Source organism: Oncorhynchus gorbuscha, linkage group LG12 (genome assembly GCF_021184085.1).
Source record: "Oncorhynchus gorbuscha isolate QuinsamMale2020 ecotype Even-year linkage group LG12, OgorEven_v1.0, whole genome shotgun sequence".
Taxonomy (NCBI): Eukaryota; Metazoa; Chordata; class Actinopteri; order Salmoniformes; family Salmonidae; genus Oncorhynchus; species Oncorhynchus gorbuscha.
In genome coordinates, this window is record NC_060184.1 from 64722948 (window position 1) to 64743960 (window position 21013).

Genomic DNA, 21013 nt, shown 5'->3' on the forward strand with positions numbered 1-21013 from the left:
CCAGCTCTTCTTTGGGGCGGCGATATTCTCCAGGCTGAGCCCAGGGTCCTTTACCACCCAATATCTACTCCCATGTCCAGAAATCTGGATTTCGCTGCTCCTGCTGCCTGTCACCACGCCGCTTGGCCCTGTTGTGGTGGGTGATTCTGTTACGGTTTTCTTCCGTCGAAGCAGAGGACCAAAATGCGGCGTAGTTGGTGTTCATGTTCTTTAATAAAGAAAAAACTCAAACATGAACATAATACAAAACAATAAACGTGACAAAACCGAAACAGTCCTCTCTGGTGCAACAAATACAAAGACAGGAACAATCACCCACAAAGCACTCAAAGAATATGGCTGCCTAAATATGGTTCACCATTAAAGAGACAATGACACACACACACACACACACACAGACAGAGACACACACAGACACACACACACACGCACACACACACACATACACACACACACGCACACACACACACAGACAGAGACACACAGACAGAGACACACACAGACAGTCAGACAGACAGAGACAGAGACACTAAAAGACAGAGACAAACACAGACAGTCAGACAGACAGAGCTGTTACATCCGCAGTCCTCCTCGGGTTATTCATATCTGGGACAACAGAAGATAGCCATCTGGTGCTAATATTTTAAAAAATTCTACACTTGACCAAAAATCTAGCATTATTGAAAATCTATAGATTTCAAATGTACTATAAGTTTACTTAAAAGCCAATAAGATATACAATTATTCAATGGTTGCTATACCAAGTAATACATAATGCATTATAAACTGTGTGGTTCAAGCCCTGAATGCTGATTGGCTGACAGCCATGGTATATCAGACCGTATACCACGGGTATGACAGAACATGTATTTTTACTGCTCTAATTATGTCGGTAACCAGTTTATAATAGCAATAAGGCACCTCAGGGTTTGTGGTATATGGCCAATATACCAAGGATAAGGGCTGTATCCAGGAACTCTGCTTTGCATCGTGCATAAGAACAGCCCTTAGCCGTGGTATATTGGCCATATACCACACCCCCTCGTGCCTTATTGCTTAATTGTACCATGGCTTCACTTTGAAACAATTTACAGGAAAGCAGATAGTTATTGAACTGCTAAGAATAACACATATATAAGTATTTAATGTGTGGGTTATTAAATCCTCTGCTAAAGGTGTTCAATAAGTAATTAGCTAACAACGTATGCTAATTCATTAGATGGGATTTATAGAGAGTAACACATAATAAATTAGCGGCATTAGCGCTAAAGGCTAACAGGCTCATTTACTGCTGGAAATAACCTGTTACCTGCCTGGAGATTTTACACACACTCTGAGGATATGATTGGTCATATAGTAGGGTGTTTGAGGGTGTGTGCGTGGGTGTGTTTGTGTTTAATCTCAGCAATCTCCCGTAGTAGATTTCTGATGATCTGTCTCAGAGGTTTATTAAGAGGAGAGGTCAGACTATTTCTTCCTCTGACTCCACCTCTCTCTCACACACACACACACACACACACACACACACACACACACACACACACACACACACACACACACACACACACACACACACACACACACACACACACACACACACACACACACACACACACACACACACTCACACTCACACTCACACACACACTCACACTCACACACACACACACACACACACGCACAGAGTAATTAGGTGGGGCGTATTCACATTTTCCCAAGTTCTTTCTTTCCTTATGACGGGTGTCACCATCGCGTTACCTCATCTCAGAAAACATACAGTCTGTCTCCAGTATATTATTACACAGTCCACACCACCATTCTACAACATTGTTCCTCAACCTTTCGTTAAACCTGGAATCGGCAAGCTGGGGCCCCATGTGGGATCTATCACATTATAATTAGCACTAGAGATGTGACTAAATCAGTTTAAATCTGAACTGGAAACTATGACAGCTCTGCAGCCTGGAAATGAAGATTTAGACCAGTGGTATTCACATTTTTTCCACCAGAATTTCTGGAGACCTATGTTTTTCGCAACCTTAAAATCGGTACATTTTAGATTTTTACATCAACAAATGACCTCTTATCTAAATGAAATTAAACCAATAAATACATTTACCCCATAATTATATTTTTCTAATTATCTTTCTCAACAAAATGTGTATATTTTCCATTACAAAAATCTAAATGAATTGGTGACCCCACTGCAGTTCCCTCGTTGCGGCCACTGATTTAGACGATGGTCTACGTCTGGGGACTTCGTTCTTACTCTGTCCTGGTGGAACTCACACATGCTAGTCTCTATTGACAACCAATCCACAACAGAAGGAGAGATGTGGGAGAGAGGTGAGGATAGGGTTGTGTCCTCTGCTTCATTAAAACTGTACTCAGGAAATGAAGATGGCTTCCCACTCACACATCAAGCTGGCTATAAGTAGAAACATACTGTTTATAACTCTACTCATAAGCAAGACTGTTGTGTTGGAATGATGAATTATTTGAATGTATTCAAATGTGAGTGTTTGAATATCATCAATGTTTGAGGTTGATCAGGTTCATCAATCAGCCTATTTAAACATGATTAAAACATCCTGTCAGCCTGATTTGGGATTGATCCCCATAATTTACTTGAGGTGAATTCATATTGTATTCTGAGTTCATATCTGTCAGAAGCGTTGTCTCTGTTAGCAGCGAGAGCACAGTCTAAGGTTTCGTCGTGTATAGTATCATTTGTATGTTTGGTATTCAGAGAGCAGAGGAGATGACTTGACCTTCAGTGTGAACACAAAGCCCAGAGCTGGAGCGTCTAATTGACTGTCTGTCTGCTCATTACTGAAACACATGATTGGCTTCAGTTCACTCTGATGGGATGGACGCTGTTCTCACTTCATTTCCCTGGCCAGACTGACACATCTCTGTGTTTATTCACCATCTTCCCTGTCCTGTCCTCACCCTACTGCTGTCCTCTGCTCTCAATTCATTTCCCTGGCCAGACTGACACATCTCTGTGTTTATTCACCATCTTCCCTGTCCTGTCCTCACCCTACTGCTGTCCTCTGCTCTCACTTCATTTCCCTGGCCAGACTGACACATCTCTGTGTTTATTCACCATCTTCCCTGTCCTGTCCTCACCCTACTGCTGTCCTCTGCTCTCACTTCATTTCCCTGGTCATACTGACACGTCTCTGTGTTTATTCACACATACAGGACCATCTTCCCTGTCCTGTCCTCACCCTACTGCTGTCTGCTCTCACTTCATTTCCCTGGCCAGACTGACACATCTCTGTGTTTATTCATACATACAGGACCATCTTCCCTGTCCTGTCCTCACCCTACTGCTGTCCTCTGCTCTCACTTCATTTCCCTGGTCATACTGACACGTCTCTGTGTTTATTCACACATACAGGACCATCTTCCCTGTCCTGTCCTCACCCTACTGCTGTCTGCTCTCACTTCATTTCCCTGGCCAGACTGACACATCTCTGTGTTTATTCATACATACAGGACCATCTTCCCTGTCCTGTCCTCACCCTACTGCTGTCCTCTGCTCTCACTTCATTTCCCTGGCCAGACTGACACATCTCTGTGTTTATTCATACATACAGGACCATCTTCCCTGTCCTGTCCTCACCCTACTGCTGTCTGCTCTCACTTCATTTCCCTGGCCAGACTGACACATCTCTGTGTTTATTCATACATACAGGACCATCTTCCCTGTCCTGTCCTCACCCTACTGCTGTCCTCTGCTCTCACTTCATTTCCCTGGCCAGACTGACACATCTCTGTGTTTATTCATACATACAGGACCATCTTCCCTGTCCTGTCCTCACCCTACTGCTGTCCTCTGCTCTCACTTCATTTCCCTGGTCATACTGACACGTCTCTGTGTTTATTCACACATACAGGACCATCTTCCCTGTCCTGTCCTCACCCTACTGCTGTCCTCTGCTCTCACTTCATTTCCCTGGTCATACTGACATGTCTCTGTGTTTATTCACACATACAGGACCATCTTCCCTGTCCTGTCCTCACCCTACTGCTGTCCTCTGCTCTCACTTCATTTCCCTGGTCATACTGACATGTCTCTGTGTTTATTCATACATACAGGACTATCTTCCCTGTCCTGTCCTCACCCTACTGCTGTCCTCTGCTCTCGCCTCAAACCTCACCAACAACTCACCCTGTCACCTTGTCTCCTTGTTATGAAGTAGCATGTGAAGAAAGTTTACAAATGAAAGAAAATAGCTTAGTGCCTACTGTAACACACACATGAAATCACACAAATTAACTTTTGCAAATGCATAACGTTCATAAATAGAGGTTTTGGACATCAAAACAGTGGCTGCCAGCTATGTTGAATGTGTATTAAGCCAATATACCCAAAACCATAAAGACAATTAGCAGCATGGTGTCAAACATTAATACCCCAAATCATCAATACAGCTTCATTGACATGTTGCTGATGCCTTTATAAATATTTCACATTACAGAGAGAGGGGAAGGGAGAGAGAGAGAGATAATATCAGAAAGAGCGATAGCGAGAAAGAGCAAGCTAGACTTGGCGGGATATGTGTTCGGCAAATATATCATTTTCTTCCCCTGTCATCTGGCAATTGTATTGAATGAACTGTTACAATTGATTTAGCTGGCTCTGAATGCACTGGAAAGAAATGACAGAGCCAGGTAGTGTATGAGTCTGTATTGGGTATTATCATCCATGGCTGACTGGGAGATTGCATGGTGCGTGGATCAAATAGGTTCAGTCCCATTGGTTCCCAGCTGAGAATAATACTGACACCAGAGGTGGCTGGTGGGAGAAGCTATAGAAGGATGGGCTCATTGTAATGCCTGGAATGGAATCAATGGACCTGAGTCTAGCAAGTTGTTTCCATGTGTTTGATGTGTTTGGTAACATTCCATTGATTCCATTCCAGCCGTTACAATGAGCCCATCCGCCCAATGCTCCTTCCACCAGCCTCCTGCAATTGACACAGTCACACACACATAAAGTGAATGTTGCAGAGATGGTTGTCCTTCTGGAAGATTCTCCCATCTCCCCATGGAACTCTAGGTCACCTCTCTGACCAAGGCCCTTCTCCCCAGATTGCTCAGTTTGGCCGGGGTCTTTGTGGTTCCCAACTTCCTCCATTTAAGAATGATGGAGGCCACTTTATTCTTGGGGACCTTCAATGCTGCAGAAATGTTTTGGGACCCTTCCCCAGATCTGTGCCTCGACACAATCCTGTCTCGGAGCTCTACGGACAATTCCTTCGACCTCATGGCTTGGTCTTTGCTCTCATATGCACTGTCAACTGTGGGACCTTATATAGACAGGTGTGTGCCTTTTCAAATCATGTCCAATCAATTTAATTTACCACAGGTGGACTACAATCAAGTTGTAGAAACACCTCAAGGATGATCAATAGAAACAGAATGCACCTGAGCTCAATGTTGAGTCTCATAGCAAAGGGTCTGAATACTTATGTAAACAAGTTTGTTTTTATAAATGTGCAAACAAATCTCATAACCTGTTTTCACTTTGTCAATATGGGGTATTGTGTGTAGAGGTTTTACATCTGTTTTCATCCATTTTAGAATAAGGCTGTAACGTAGAACATGTGGAAAAGGGATCTGAATACTTTCCGAAGGCAGGTATGCCCAGCCAGGTCACCCTTGATTCAAGTCAGCATTCGATGTCCGTCCATCTCTGAGGACGTTGGGAGATGAAGTGGAAACCGCCCATTAGGGGCAACAGTGAGCGACGTTATATTGAAGTAGGTTTTGGTTTTGCTGGGGCATTGTGGACATAGATGGCAGATGGGTGTAAGCATCTGATTCCAGAGGTTGACAGTTCAAATTCAGCAATATAAAGTTGTTTTTCAAATGTTGTTTTAAGCTTATCCCAAACCTTAACCCTTACTTTAACCATTTTGAGTTAATTCCTTAACCTTAAGACTTAGGAGTTAACGCCTAAACTTAACCCTAAACACCTCTAAATGTGATGTTTGCAATAACGTCAAAACGTTGGGAAACATGGATGAACGTCTAATTCTGACATGACACTGTGAGAGCTAGTTGAGTAGGCCTATCATTACTTCACTGGACAACAGAATTATACTAAAATACATACTTGAACATTTGAGAGTTGGCTCAATTTCACGCCCTTGACTAAAGCAGGCTAACAAGGGTGTATGTGTTGAGCGGCACCAGAATTAAAAACAAGCCTTAACATCAATAGAGGCCTAGCGTTGGTAGGGGACGTGGTCGCCAGGTGTACGGTGTTTCCTCCGACACATTAGTGCGGCTGGATTCCGGGTTAAATAGGCATTGTGTCAAGAAGCAGTGCGGCTTGGTTGTGTTTGGAGGATGCACAGCTCTTGACCTTCGGCTCTCCCGAGTCCGTATGGGAGTTGCAGTGATGAGACAAGACTGTAACTACCAATTGGATACCACGAAATTCGGGTAAAATATATATATATATAATACGTTTTTTTAAAGATGACAAAAATCTTGCATTTCCCTTTTGGGTGGATATCATTCCCGAATCCCAGTGTTCGAGTTTTACAGGGTCACACCCTGTTTCACCCTGTTTCACACCCTGTTTTACAGGGTCACACCCTGTGGTGTATCAAATGATCTTGTTCCCGTCCCTCTGTGTGTTTCAGAAATGTGAGTTCTGCTGGAGAGGAGGCCAGGAGGAGGATGAGAGAGTGTGACGGACTGACAGACTCCCTCCTCTACATCATACAGACCGCTCTGGGCAGCAACGACATCGACAGCAAGGTGTGTGTGTGTGTCCGTCAGTTCAATACAGTAGTAGAGAAACGTTGTGGATGGCTACCTTCTCAAGGTTGCTTTAGCTCAGTCTCTCTAAATGAGGAGTTTATTTCCAAAACGCTATATCCACCAATTGTCATCAGAAAGGAATGCTTATGGGTACTTTCATGTGTGTGTAAAATATCAAATCTGTTCTCAGATTTTTGATTCTTAGATTTTTGATGTGTATGATTTTTTTGTTGTTTCAAAAAATGATATATATCCATTGTTTAGCTGGAATGAAATGTTCGTGTCCTGTATATTTGACTGTGATATGTTGTTGTCTCACCTAGCTATCTTAACATGAATGCACATACTGTAAGTCGCTCTATATAAGAGCATTTGCTAAATGACAAAAATATAAATGTAAATGTTTTACATACAGATCTCATATTGCTGTATTTAATTATTTAAAAAATGTTTTTGCAATATTTATGTCACAAATGTATCATTTTTGCAGTTCTTTATTAGAAATGTAGTTATTTATGGCCTCCCGAGTGGCGCAGCGGTCTAATGCCTGAATTCAAAATGGAGGCGTCACTACAGACCCTGGTTTGATCCCAGGCTGGCTGTGACCAGGAGACCCATGAGGCGGTGCACAATTGGCCCAGCTTCGCCCGGGTTAGGGAAGGATTTGGCCGGCTGGGATTTCCATGTTGCACTCTAGCAACTCCTTGTGGCGGACCGGGTGCCTGCAAGCTGACTTCGGTCGCCAGCTGGATAGTGTTTCCGACACATTTGTGTGGCTGGCTTCCGGGTTAAGTGAGCACTGTGCCGGGAACATTGGTTGTGTTTTGGAGGACGCATAGCTCTCAACCTTCACCTCTCCCGAGTCCGTAAGGCAGTTGCAGCGATAGGACAAGACTGGAACTACCAATTAGGGAGAAAAAGTACAAAAATAGAAATGTAGTTATTTGTTACATTTGGCTGTGTAAAACCTAGCAGTACTACTTATTTCTCTGAAAGTGAGGCGGATAAATACAGTGACTTCAGCAAGTATTCATACCCATTGACTTATTCCACATTTTGTTGTGTAACAGCCTGAATTCAAAATGGATTTAAAAAACCAACATGTTCTCACCTATCCACACACAAGACCCTACAATGACAAAGTAAAAACATGTTTTTAGAAATGTTTGGTAATTTATTGAAAATTACATACAGAAATATTTTATTTACAAACAGGACCAGTCCAAATTTTGGACACACCTACTCATTCAAGGTTTATCTTTATTTGTACTATTTTGAAATAACACATGGAATCATGTATTAACCAAAAAAGTGTTAAACAAATCAAAATATATTTGAGATTTGAGATTTTTCAAAGTAGCCACCCTTTGCCTTGATGACAGCTTCACACACTCTTGGCATACTTTCTGAAGGAACTGAAGCAATTTGCCAAAAAACACGATTATTTGTCTCTTTGAAAGAAAACCATCAAGTGACACATTTTAAACAAATACGTCTGTCATTGAACAACCCCACGTCAGGATTAGATAGTGAAAAAACACACATCTTTCATAATGGAAATAGCAATTTGGAATGTAACTCTGCACAATCATAGGAGGGCTCTGGTGTCTCCACAGTAACGAGAATTGATTGGCAAGCATGGGGCCAATTGTCATTGACAAGTCCCAAGTTATTAGAAGACACTGACAGGGTGACACTTTTCATTATTTTTGTGGACTTTCTGTCCTCCTGATCTAGCCTCTATCTCTCTCTCTTTCTTTAATCTTTATATTCTGTCCTTCTCTTCTATTTTGTCTACCTCCCACTTTCTTTCTCTACCTTCATCCTGTCACTCTGTTCAATAAGTGAAATTAAACCAACCTTCATTCCCTGTTGCAGTTTACCTCCAGAGTTGTTTACCTGTGTTGGTTACTTCCGGAGTTGTTTACCTGTGTTGGTTAGTTCCGGAGTTGTTTACATGTTGTTTACATCTGGAGTTGTTTACATGTTGTTTACATCTGGAGTTGTTTACCTGTGTTTACTTCCGGAGTTGTTTACCTGATGTTTACCTCTGGAGTTGTTTACATGTTGTTTACATCTGGAGTTGTTTACATGTTGTTTACATCTGGAGTTGTTTACCTGTGTTTACTTCTGGAGTTGTTTACCTGTGTTTACATCTGGAGTTGTTTACCTGTGTTTACATCTGGAGTTGTTTACCTGTGTTTACTTCTGGAGTTGTTTACCTGATGTTTACATCTGGAGTTGTTTACCTGTGTTTACATCTGGAGTTGTTTACCTGTGTTTACATCTGGAGTTGTTTACCTGTGTTTACATCTGGAGTTGTTTACCTGTGTTTACATCTGGAGTTGTTTACCTGTGTTTACTTCTGGAGTTGTTTACCTGTGTTTACATCTGGAGTTGTTTACCTGTGTTTACATCTGGAGTTGTTTACCTGTGTTTACATCTGGAGTTGTTTACCTGTGTTTACATCTGGAGTTGTTTACCTGTGTTTACATCTGGAGTTGATTACCTGTGTTTACATCTGGAGTTGTTTACCTGTGTTTACTTCTGGAGTTGTTTACCTGTGTTTACTTCTGGAGTTGTTTACCTGTGTTTACTTCTGGAGTTGTTTACCTGTGTTTACTTCTGGAGTTGTTTACCTGTGTTTACTTCTGGAGTTGTTTACCTGTGTTTACTTCTGGAGTTGTTTACCTGTGTTTACTTCTGGAGTTGTTTACCTGTGTTTACCTCTGGAGTTGTTTACCTGTTTACCGCTGGAGTTTTTTACCTGTTGTTTACCTCTAGAGTTGTGCACCTGCTGTTTATCTTTGGAGTTATTTACCTCGGCTGTTTTCAGAGGTCAACAACTAACTCCTCTAAAATGTCTGTTGGAGCTAATTGGAGCGACTCAGTGTTTGTATTATGTCTGTAATGCCAGAAAAGCCATATAGTCAGTCTAAGTATTCTGTTCAATTAGCGTCATTATAGTTGCTTGTGTAAAGGATCGGTCTGAAAGACTTCTAAAAAACAGGAGTCGTACGAAATGATTGATGATTTTTCTTTGTTATTTCCACGTAGCCGGCTTTCCATATCACTTCCAAACGCTCCTTATGTGTGATACTTTACACAGGCACTCACACACACTAACACACATGCACAGACACACACACTCCTCTGCTGTTGCTAATTCGCCTTCTCCTAACATAATGTTAAATGGAGTGTGATACGATGTTTCGGACTCATTTTTCCTAATTTGAGAGAATTTTTAAAGCTAATTTGAAAGTTAGAGCACGTCCCGATTCTCGGATGGAATTAGGCACCCTTCCTTTTAAGTGCTGCTTCACACACACACACACACACACACACACACACACACACACACACACACACACACACACACACACACACACACACACACACACACACACACACACACACACACACACACACACACACACACACACACACACACACACACACACACACACACACACACACACACATTTTCGTAGGGTACTTGCTCTTTAGTAGGTTAAATGATCATATTCCTTTCTCTCTCCTTCCTCTCCCCGCGCTCTCCCCTCCCCCATGTAGACCATAGAAAACTGTGTGTGTATACTGCGTAACCTGTCCTACCGACTGGCAGCGGAGACGTCTCAGGGCCAGCAGCTGGGTTCAGAAGAGCTGGACGGTCTGCTGTGTGACGCCAACGGACGTGACGGAGAGACCTCAGGCTGCTGGGGCAAGAAGAAGAAGAAGAAGAAGGGACAGGACCAGGTGGACACACACACACAGACATACACACACACACACACAGTACATGCAAACACATATGGCAAAAGCTCTCACCAAGCCATATAATTTGTTCACTGCAGGGATTTTCTGAAGGGACAGACTAATAAATTATGATCCAAATTATGAATCAAAGTGAAAGCTTCAAACAGAGAACATTAAAAGACCACAAACTATTTTATTATGTATTAACTGTCTTTGTCTCTCTTTTTCTTTTGGCTCAAACCTTCAATCACTCGTTATTTCTTCCCTCCTTCACACTCCAGGCATCAGTCACTACTGCTGCTTTGCTATTCGCTCAGATCCCTCCCCACGGACCAATCATATGCTCTGTTGCGCACAAGCTATGAGGGCTTTGTTCAATCAGCTCAGCTCTCATTCACTCTGGTTACAAACAGTTAAAAACACTAAATGTCTCCAAAAAGTTTTCACCACATTCAGAACTGTTAGGACACATTATCTGCACTGTTCGAGTTACATTTCTCCTCAATCTCCCAAAGGTTTTATGATAAAAGATCAGAGCCTAGATTAGGCAGATCAGAACCTAGATTAGACAGATCAGAACCTAGATTAGGCAGATCAGAACCTAGATTAGGCAGATCAGAACCTAGATTAGGCAGATCAGAACCTAGATTAGGCAGATCAGAACCTAGATTAGGCAGATCAGAACCTAGATTAGACAGATCAGAACCTAGATTAGGCAGATCAGAACCTAGATTAGACAGATCAGAACTTAGATTAGGCAGATCAGAACCTAGATTAGGCAGATCAGAACCTAGATTAGACAGATCAGAACCTAGATTAGGCAGATCAGAACCTAGATTAGGCAGATCAGAACCTAGATTAGACAGATCAGAACCTAGATTAGACAGATCAGAACCTAGATTAGGCAGATCAGAACCTAGATTAGGCAGATCAGAACCTAGATTAGGCAGATCAGAACCTAGATTAGACAGATCAGAACCTAGATTAGGCAGATCAGAACCTAGATTAGGCAGATCAGAACCTAGATTAGACAGATCAGAACCTAGATTAGGCAGATCAGAACCTAGATTAGACAGATCAGAACCTAGATTAGGCAGATCAGAACCTAGATTAGGCAGATCAGAACCTAGATTAGGCCGATCATAACCTAGATTAGACAGATCAGAACCTAGATTAGGCAGATCAGAACCTAGATTAGACAGATCAGAACCTAGATTAGGAAGATCAGAACCTAGATTAGACAGATCAGAACCTAGATTAGGCAGATCAGAACCTAGATTAGGCAGATCAGAACCTAGATTAGGCAGATCAGAACCTAGATTAGGCAGATCAGAACCTAGAGTAGGCAGATCAGAACCTAGAGTAGGCAGATCAGAACCTAGAGTAGGCAGATCGGAACCTAGATTAGGCAGATCAGAACCTAGATTAGGCAGATCAGAACCTAGAGTAGGCAAATCAGAACCTAGAGTAGGCAGATCAAAACCTAGATTAGGCAGATCAGAACCTAGATGAGGCAGATCAGAGCCTAGATTAGGCAGATTAGAACCTAGAGTAGGCAGATCAGAACCTAGATTAGGCAGATCAGAACCTAGATTAGGCAGATCAGAACCTAGATTAGGCAGATCAGAACCTAGATTAGGCAGATCAGAACCTAGATTAGGCCGATCAGAACCTAGAGTAGGCAGATCAGAACCTAGATTAGGCAGATCAGAACCTAGATTAGGCCGATCAGAACCTAGAGTAGGCAGATCAGAACCTAGATTAGGCAGATCAGAACCTAGATTAGGCCGATCAGAACCTAGAGTAGGCAGATCAGAACCTAGATTAGGCAGATCAGAACCTAGATTAGGCCGATCAGAACCTAGAGTAGGCAGATCAGAACCTAGATTAGGCATCATGAAGATTTTCCCTTTGATTGATTGATCAAAGGGAAAGGGTTTCTATCTTGACATGTACACTCAGAGCTGTTGATGGAGGGTGTACTGCCTCGTCTTAGTCTCCAGAGAAGTGGGAATTTGAGGGGCATACACAGCTATATTGCTAATGAAAGCGCAGAGATAGATGTGGAGAATACCATTCTCCCTATTTCTAACTCTCTTTTTCCTTACCCCCACAACCCCCTCACTCCTATCCCTTCGCTCTTTCTATCTCTCTTGCCCCTCTCTCTCCCTCCTCCTATAGTGGGATGGTGTAGGCCCTCTCCAAGACTCAGCTGACCCTCCTAAAGGGGTCCAGATGTTATGGCACCCGTCCATAGTGAAGCCCTACCTCACCCTGCTTTCAGAGTGCTCCAACCCTGATACACTGGAGGGAGCGGCTGGAGCCCTGCAGAACCTGGCTGCAGGCAGCTGGAAGGTAGGGGTGGTCCTACTGTACTGTCTAACTCAACCCCTCCTGTCCGTCAGTCTAACTCTTCACCTCCCTCTACAGTGGTCCGTCAGTCTAACTCTTCCCCTCCCTCTACATTGGTCCGTCAGGCTAACTCTTCCCCCTCTCTCCAGTGGTCTGTGTATATCCGGGCTGCGGTGCGTAAAGAGAAAGGCCTTCCTATCCTGGTGGAGTTGTTGAGGATAGACAATGACCGTGTGGTGTGTGCCGTGGCCACCGCACTCAGGAATATGGCCCTGGACATCAGAAACAAAGAACTGATAGGTAAGACACACACACTTCACATTGCATCAGCTCTGGTCAGCTGTGGGTTGTCAGTATAACTGAGCGATTGCATCTGAGGAGTCTTCAGTGGCATCTGTGATTTGGGCAGATCAAAGGAGGGTGATGGACTCTGAATCAGAGCTAATCACGGCTAATGACTGTCTACTTGTCCCACTGTACAGACCTCACAAGGCCTCCCGATTCAATACTAAGCTCTCTGGCTTTGTACAGATACGCTCAAGGTAGAACTGTTCCCTAACCACAGATCTAGCATCAGTATTTTAAACCCAATTCCAACCTTAACCATTAGGGGGGTGAATAAAAATATTACCCTAGTTACAATGTCTGCCATCTCCTGTATAGGAGTGGAAGGCATAACCCAGCGTTTAGCTTTAACAGAAAGACACAGTGTGTTGTTTTGGTCTCTGCACCACAAGAGACGCCAGGCTGAATAATGTAATCCCTCACAAATTCACGGGAAAATCAATTCCAATTTGTCGAGCGGTTTCGTTTGAATACACTTCGTAGTAATTCAGCGGCGCTGTATAACACAGCTTATATTGGTAGTAATTCTATTGAACCAGAGAGAGCGGGTTAGGGAAGGGGGGGGGGGGTAGTGTGCTCTAGGGTAGTAGTTGAGTTTATGTGTGAGGACAGCAGGGAATACAGTATAGAGGTTTATATGCAACAGAATGTTCATTAAGTTTAATGTTATAGTTAAACACAAAGAAAGCCTACAGTTACCGTATGTACACCTGATACAATATAGAATCTATTTCACAACCTTGAAATGACAAAATCGTAAGTGTTACTCCTATAGAATGCTTGCACATTATTATTCTAGACATCACATTTTATGAGCTTGAATGACAAATAGCAACGGGTAGGACAGAGATTACCTTTGTACTGTATAGAAGCTATTCCAACCTTGAGACACAACAAAGGCATTGGAAAAAGCTAAGCGTCAAAAACGTCTATCAAGCTGATTGCCACTAAGACTGTTTTCTGTGCTAGTCCTTTGTCATTTCCCATTGTGTGGATTCAACCTACGAGCATTGTCAAACATCTCATATTTCCCACTAACTTCTAAGTTGTGTTAAGCCTTTGGTGCTGTCAACACTAAAAGGCTGTGTCATTGGGAAAAGCAGTGTTGTTGTGGTTAAGCAGTGTTGTGCCGTTGTGGTTCAGCGTTGATAGAGCAGTAGTGATTTTAGATTTAAACAGTCGAGACAATTACCTGCGATTCTCACGGCCACCGGAGTACTGTCCTCTTTTATCATTGTCAGGTAGGATGCTGACTGGAGGAAAGTAAGAGGGGATAAGAGGAGAGAGGGAAAGAGACCGAGGGATACATGGAAGGAAAGAGAAAAAGAAAGCTAAGATGTTGTTAGGAGGATATACAGCGTGTGTGTTTTATTCAGTTCTAGCAGTAATGTGATTTAGTCGTATTTTCAACATCACCTGGCATTATTCAACTGATCTGTCAAGTTTTTGTTTGTCTCTCCTATTCATCTGTTGGATTTGTATAATATATGGTTATGTGGCGATTGAATCCCATTTTGACTCAATAACTGTCAGCGACATCGCTTGCTACAATTTACTTATAGTTGGTAATTTGACACATGTGAAATTGGCATGCGTGTGCCAAGGAGACAGAGGAGGGCTTTTCTCTCAGGAGAATAGAGTGGAGACAGATCGTCTAGCTCTAGCAGCTATGGGTGATGTATGATGCCGCCATACAGTAAAACAAAAACGTATTGAAGTGTAACAGGGTCGTCTCCCCCCTCTTTCCCTCCCTTTCACCTCTCTCATCCTCAGACATCCCTCCACCCCTGACCATTCTACCTCCCCTCCTTCTCCCCTCTCCCCCCTCTTTCCCTCCCTTTCACCTCTCTCATCCTCAGACATCCCTCCACCCCTGACCCTTCTACCTCCCCTCCTTCTCCCCTCTCCCCCTCTTTCCCTCCCTTTCACCTCTCTCATCCTCAGACATCCCTCCACCCCTGACCCTTCTACCTCCCCTCCTTCTCTCCTCTCCCTCCACCCCTAACCATTCTACTTCCCCTCCTTCTCTCCTCTTCCTCCACCCCTGACCATTCTACCTCCCCTCCTTCTCTCCTCTCCCTCCACACCTGACCATTCTACCTTCCCTCCTCTCCTCTCCCTCCACCCCTGACCATTCTACTTCTCCTCCTTCTCTCCTCTCCCTCCACCCCTGACCATTCTACTTCTCCTCCTTCTCTCCTCTCCCTCCACCCCTGACCATTCTACTTCTCCTTCTTCTCTCCTCTCCCTCCACCCCTGACCATTCTACTTCTCCTCCTTCTCTCCTCTCCCTCCACACCTGACCATTCTACCTTCCCTCCTCTCCTCTCCCTCCACCCCTGACCATTCTACTTCTCCTCCTTCTCTCCTCTCCCTCCACCCCTGACCATTCTACTTCTCCTCCTTCTCTCCTCTCCCTCCACCCCTGACCATTCTACTTCTCCTCCTTCTCTCCTCTCCCTCCACCCCTGACCATTCTACTTCTCCTCCTTCTCTCCTCTCCCTCCACCCATGACCATTCTACTTATCCTCCTTCTCTCCTCTCCCTCCACCCCTGACCATTCTACTTCTCCTCCTTCTCTCCTCTCCCTCCACCCTTGACCATTCTACTTCTCCTCCTTCTCTCCTCTCCCTCCACCCCTGACCATTCTACTTCTCCTCCTTCTCTCCTCTCCCTCCACCCCTGACCATTCTACTTCTCCTCCTTCTCTCCTCTCCCTCCACACCTGACCATTCTACCTTCCCTCCTTCTCTCCTCTCCCTCCACACCTGACCATTCTACTTCTCCTCCTTCTCTCCTCTCCCTCCACCCCTGACCATTCTACTTCCCCTCCTTCTCTCCTCTCCCTCCACCCCTGACCATTCTACCTTCCCTCCTTCTCTCCTCTCCCTCCACCCCTGACCATTCTACTTCTCCTCCTTCTCTCCTCTCCCTCCACCCTTGACCATTCTACTTCCCCTCCTTCTCTCCTCTCCCTCCACCCCTGACCATTCTACCTCCCCTCCTTCTCTCCTCTCCCTCCACCCCTGATCATTCTACTTCTCCTCCTTCTCTCCTCTCCCTCCACCCCTGTCTATTCTACCTCCCCTCCTTCTCTCCTCTCCCTCCACCCCTGACCATTCTACTTCTCCTCCTTCTCTCCTCTCCCTCCACCCCTGACCATTCTACTTCCCTTCCTTCTCTCCTCTCCCTTCACCCCTGACCATTCTACCTTCCCTCCTTCTCCCCTCTCCCTCACTCTCGCCCGAGTCCCATCTTTCCGTGTCTGGTTTCAGACCTGCTACAGTATATTAGCTTATGTAGTCCGCCATGGAACCATTCTCTCTCCTCTCGCTCCTTCTGTCCCTCTCTCTTCCCCTTTCCCACCCTCTCCCTCTCTCTCTCTCTCTCTCTCTCTCTCTCTGTCTCTCTCTATGTCTCTCTCTCTCTCTCACTATGTTTCTCTGTCTCTCTCTATATATATGTATATCTATCTATCTATCTCTTTGTCTCTCTCTATGTCTGGGTCCTATGTATATTAGTTCATGTAGTCCTCTCTTTGTGGCTCCTCTCTTTGTGTCTCGGGATGATGACATCAGTGCGCAGGAGGGTTACCGTGGAAACACTGGGAGGGAGCTGCAGGCGGCCATTAATTACAGGTTCCTGAATCTGCAGAGGAGTCACAGTCCGCAGGGCACACACACGCAGGCACACACTGAGGGTGCGGAGGAGTCAGTTTCCGCAGGGCACCGTCTAACTAGAGACTCACTACACACACTTATACACACGCACACACTTTTGCACTAACAAAACACAAAGGAGTGCCAAAGAGAAACTAACTCTGGAGTACAGAGTGTGAGTGAAATGATCTGGTAAGCTTTAGTCATACACTCTTTTGCTCACTCGTGCTCTCTCTCTATGGGATTAGTGCCACGTCTGACTGTACTTCACTTTCGATTTGCCCGTTACACCTCCTTTCTGCCAGTCTTCCCTGCTTCCCCTACCAGCCTGTAGGGTTGGAAATAGACTTATATACATCATGAGAGAACGAGTACGTAGATGATCATTCTAGTGTGTACTTACAGAGTTATGGTGCCAGGGATGGCTTACATTAACAAGATTTGTCAGCCATGTACTTGGAACGTTTCAAAGTTCTTTCGGTATATTCTGTCAGAAGTAAACATAGATTGTGGTGAAGTAATCTGGAATATAATTACAAATCTGAAACTCATTCCATCACTACTAAGGATGGCATCGCTATTCCAGACAGGGATTACAAAATGAAGTTTATATTCATCACATTTCATTTCACCACATTTCAAACGTGTATTATCAACCCCTGTCTCTTTCGTGTGTGTGTGTGTATGTGTGCGTGCATGTGTGTGTGCAGGTGCGTGTGCATCCGTGAATGTGCTGTGTGTATCTGTGTGTGCTTGCATGTGTTCACGTGCATGTGTGCGAGCGTGTGTGCGGGCCAACGTGCGCGCATGTTTGTGTGTTCGTATCACCTACGGCAGTCTCATTTTAATGGAGCAGCCACAGGTATTCAGAAGGGGAATATTTCAGCGGAAGAGCTTATCTTCTCTGTCCTGTCACCCAGCCACATCAAAGCAGCCTCAGAGAGACAGATATTACAGGTGTGAAATCCTGCACTCGCTGAAACCCCTATCTCTAATAGCTAGAGTTTCCAATTTACCTTAGTTTCCAACCGCTTTTAAACAGCTTTGTTTTATCTTTGATGTCTGTGGGCTTTTTCCTTTTCCGTATCTCCTAAAGAGGAAGCATTGCCCACATTGCTGGCCATTTACTTTGGAGAAATGGGTGATTTCTGGTATCCATTTATCCATTATTGCTCGGGAAAGTCAGTAATATACAGTATCTGTCTGGCCAATGTTAATCTTTCACAGTGACATTTGCAGACCTTGCTTGAAGTGGATTCACGCCGTAAAGGGCCTCGGAGAACAGTCCGTTTTAGATCCATTCTGAAGTGCATGAGGCTAGTTAATTACCTATAGCCGGGTACTATATATACCCACATTTCCATATGTCCATATGTTATTAAAGAATGTACAGTAGCAGGGAAATTGAATCCATGGTTAAATAATTGTTCCAGAGGGACTTTAGTTGACTGACCTGCAGTGGTGGAAAAAGTACCCAATTGTCATTCTTAAATAAAAGTAAAGATATTTTAGAAAAAAGATACCCCGTAAAATACTACTTCAGTAAAAGTCTAAAAGTATTTGGTTTTAAATATACTTAAGTATCAAAAGTAAAAGTATAAATCAATCCAACTTCCTTATGTTAAACAAACTAGAAGGCACCATTTTCATGTTTTTTTATTTTATTTACAGATAGCCAGGGGCTAAGACTTTTTGTTTAGTGAGTCCGCCAGATCAGAGGCAGTAGGAATGACTAAGGATGTTCTCTTGATAAGTGTGCAATTTGACCATTTTCCTGTCCTACTAAGCATTCAAAATGTAACGAGTACTTTTTCTGCCAGGGAAAATAAAAAGTACATTATTTTCTTTCAGAATGTAGTGATGTAAAAGTAAAACTTGTCAAAATTATAAATATTAAAGTAAAGTACAGATGCCCCCAAAACAACTTAGGTAGTACTTTAAAGTATTTGTATTTAATAAGTACTTCACACCACTGCTAACCTGGTTGCTTGTGATATGGTGCCCCCTGTAGTCAATGAGGCATATCACACTTTATTAATGTTAAAATAATGAAACACCCAGGTTCAGCCACTGGCAAGGTTAGTCCAAGGCCCTGTTCGGGGTTTTGTGAAAATACATAATTCCTCGCTTCCTTGTCCGTCCGTCCGTCCCCCCGCCCTATCTCTCTCTCTCTCTCTCTCTCTCTCTCTCTCTCTCTCTCTCTCTCTCTCTCTCTCTCTCTCTCTCTCTCTCTCTCTCTCTCTCTCTCTCTCTCTCTCTCTCTCTCATCAGTTCTGTCTCTCTCCTCTTATCAGTTCTGTCTCCCAGCAAACCCTGGCCAGTAGAGTAGGCTCACCCAGGTTTATAGAGGTTTAGTCAGTCTTGGTATTGTCCTCTCGGTGAAGACAGTCCATTCAGTCTCTCTCTCTTCAGCCTGCCAGGACAGATAAGACTTCCCCAATTAACTCACCACTCTCTGCTAATAATATGTGGTGCTTAGGAAACTGTGTGTCTGGGCTTGTGTGTTTTCCTTCATGTTGTAAATGATTGGGGTGCGTTGATGTTTTAAGCTGTTTGCATGACACAGCAGGAATCTCACCAGCCCTGATTAAAATGTGTTACTATTTTCTATACAGAACCTTTAGGACAGAGAGAGGAGTTACCAGCAGTGGGAAGAAGGGTCTTGTGAATTGCAATGATAACAAATGATGACAAAAATGATGGCAAAAAAAAGGTGCTGTCTAAATCCTAAAAGGGTTCTTCGGCTGTTCTCATTGGAGAACCCTTTGAATAACCCTTTTTGGTTCCAGGTAGAAACCTTTTAGTTCCACGTAGAACTATTTTGGGTTCCATTGAGAAGCCTTTGCAGAGGGTTCTACATGGAACCAAAAAGGTTTGTACCTGGAACCAAAAAGGGTTCTCCTGTCAGGACAGCTGAAGAACCAGTTTGAAACACTTTTTTCTAAGAGTGTGTATGAACTGTGATAGTCCTTTTATGTTTATAGGCCTTTATATTCTGCAACCAACTTTGCCTCAGCACCTCCAGTTTCGAGACTCCAATAAACAGTTTGATAGAAGCCACTGCAGAGATACAGTATATTTTCTGGGTTCCTAGTCCTGTGCTGCTGAAACATTGACAGCTTTTTTTATTCCTCCATCTTCACTGAACCCATTGACTTCCAATTTCCTGTGTAGGTAACCATCCACTCACATGGACAACTGACATTTCTCCAGAGAGGATGAGTCAGTCTGAAAAAGCAGCTCTTCACCAGTGTGTCGACACTATTATTTACATGTCATGTTTATCATTCATCGATGATGAGACATCTTCAAGAGTCATCATCAAGGAAAGATGTCCGCCTCCTAGATGTGTGTCAATGTTGACATTATGTGAAATGATGAATTGTTTGATGGACGACTAATGTGGCTAATGTGTAGAGTAGACTCATTCTTCCCTCCCTCCTTCCCTCCCTTCTTTCCTACCATACTTCCCTCCATTCGGTTCTTACTCAGGTTTTTCTCGCATACTGACATCTCAGACTTCTTAATTATTCCCTCGCTCTCTTCATTCTCTCCATCTCTCTATTGTTTTAATGTCAGATTATTCCCTTCATTTCCTCCCGTCCACATCAATCTCTTCTTCCAAATACCAGATGAGTCACAGTGTGTTGACTTCATCAGAGGGCTGCTCCACAGACAGGCCAAGCTGAGAGAGACTGACAGGCCAAGCTGAGAGAGACTGACAGGCCAAGCTGAGAGAAACTGAGGACAGACAGGCCAAGCTGAGAGAGACTGACAGGCCAAGCTGAGAGAGACTGACAGGCCAAGCTGAGAGAAACTGAGGACAGACAGGCCAAGCTGAGAGAGACTGACAGGCCAAGCTGAGAGAGACTGACAGGCCAAGCTGAGAGAAACTGAGGACAGACAGGCCAAGCTGAGAGAGACTGATAGGCCAAGCTGAGAGAGACTGACAGGCCAAGCTGAGAGAAACTGAGGACAGACATGCCAAGCTGAGAGAGACTGACAGGCCAAGCTGAGAGAAACTGAGTACAGACAGGCCAAGCTGAGAGAGACTGACAGGCCAAGCTGAGAGAAACTGAGGACAGACAGGCCAAGCTGAGAGAGACAGACAGGC

General features: G+C 43.9%; 1 protein-coding gene across 1 annotated transcript in view; it reads left to right on the forward strand.

Moving 5' to 3' along the window:
* ctnnd2a (catenin (cadherin-associated protein), delta 2a) overlaps positions 1 to 21013 on the forward strand; it is a 439609-nt gene that overhangs the window by 361994 nt on the left and 56602 nt on the right. Inside the window, exons 16-19 of the mRNA XM_046292625.1 lie at positions 6666 to 6783; positions 10360 to 10542; positions 12724 to 12897; positions 13044 to 13194. Of these exons, the coding sequence (XP_046148581.1) occupies positions 6666 to 6783; positions 10360 to 10542; positions 12724 to 12897; positions 13044 to 13194 (626 nt within the window). The remainder of the gene's footprint in view (positions 1 to 6665; positions 6784 to 10359; positions 10543 to 12723; positions 12898 to 13043; positions 13195 to 21013) is intronic.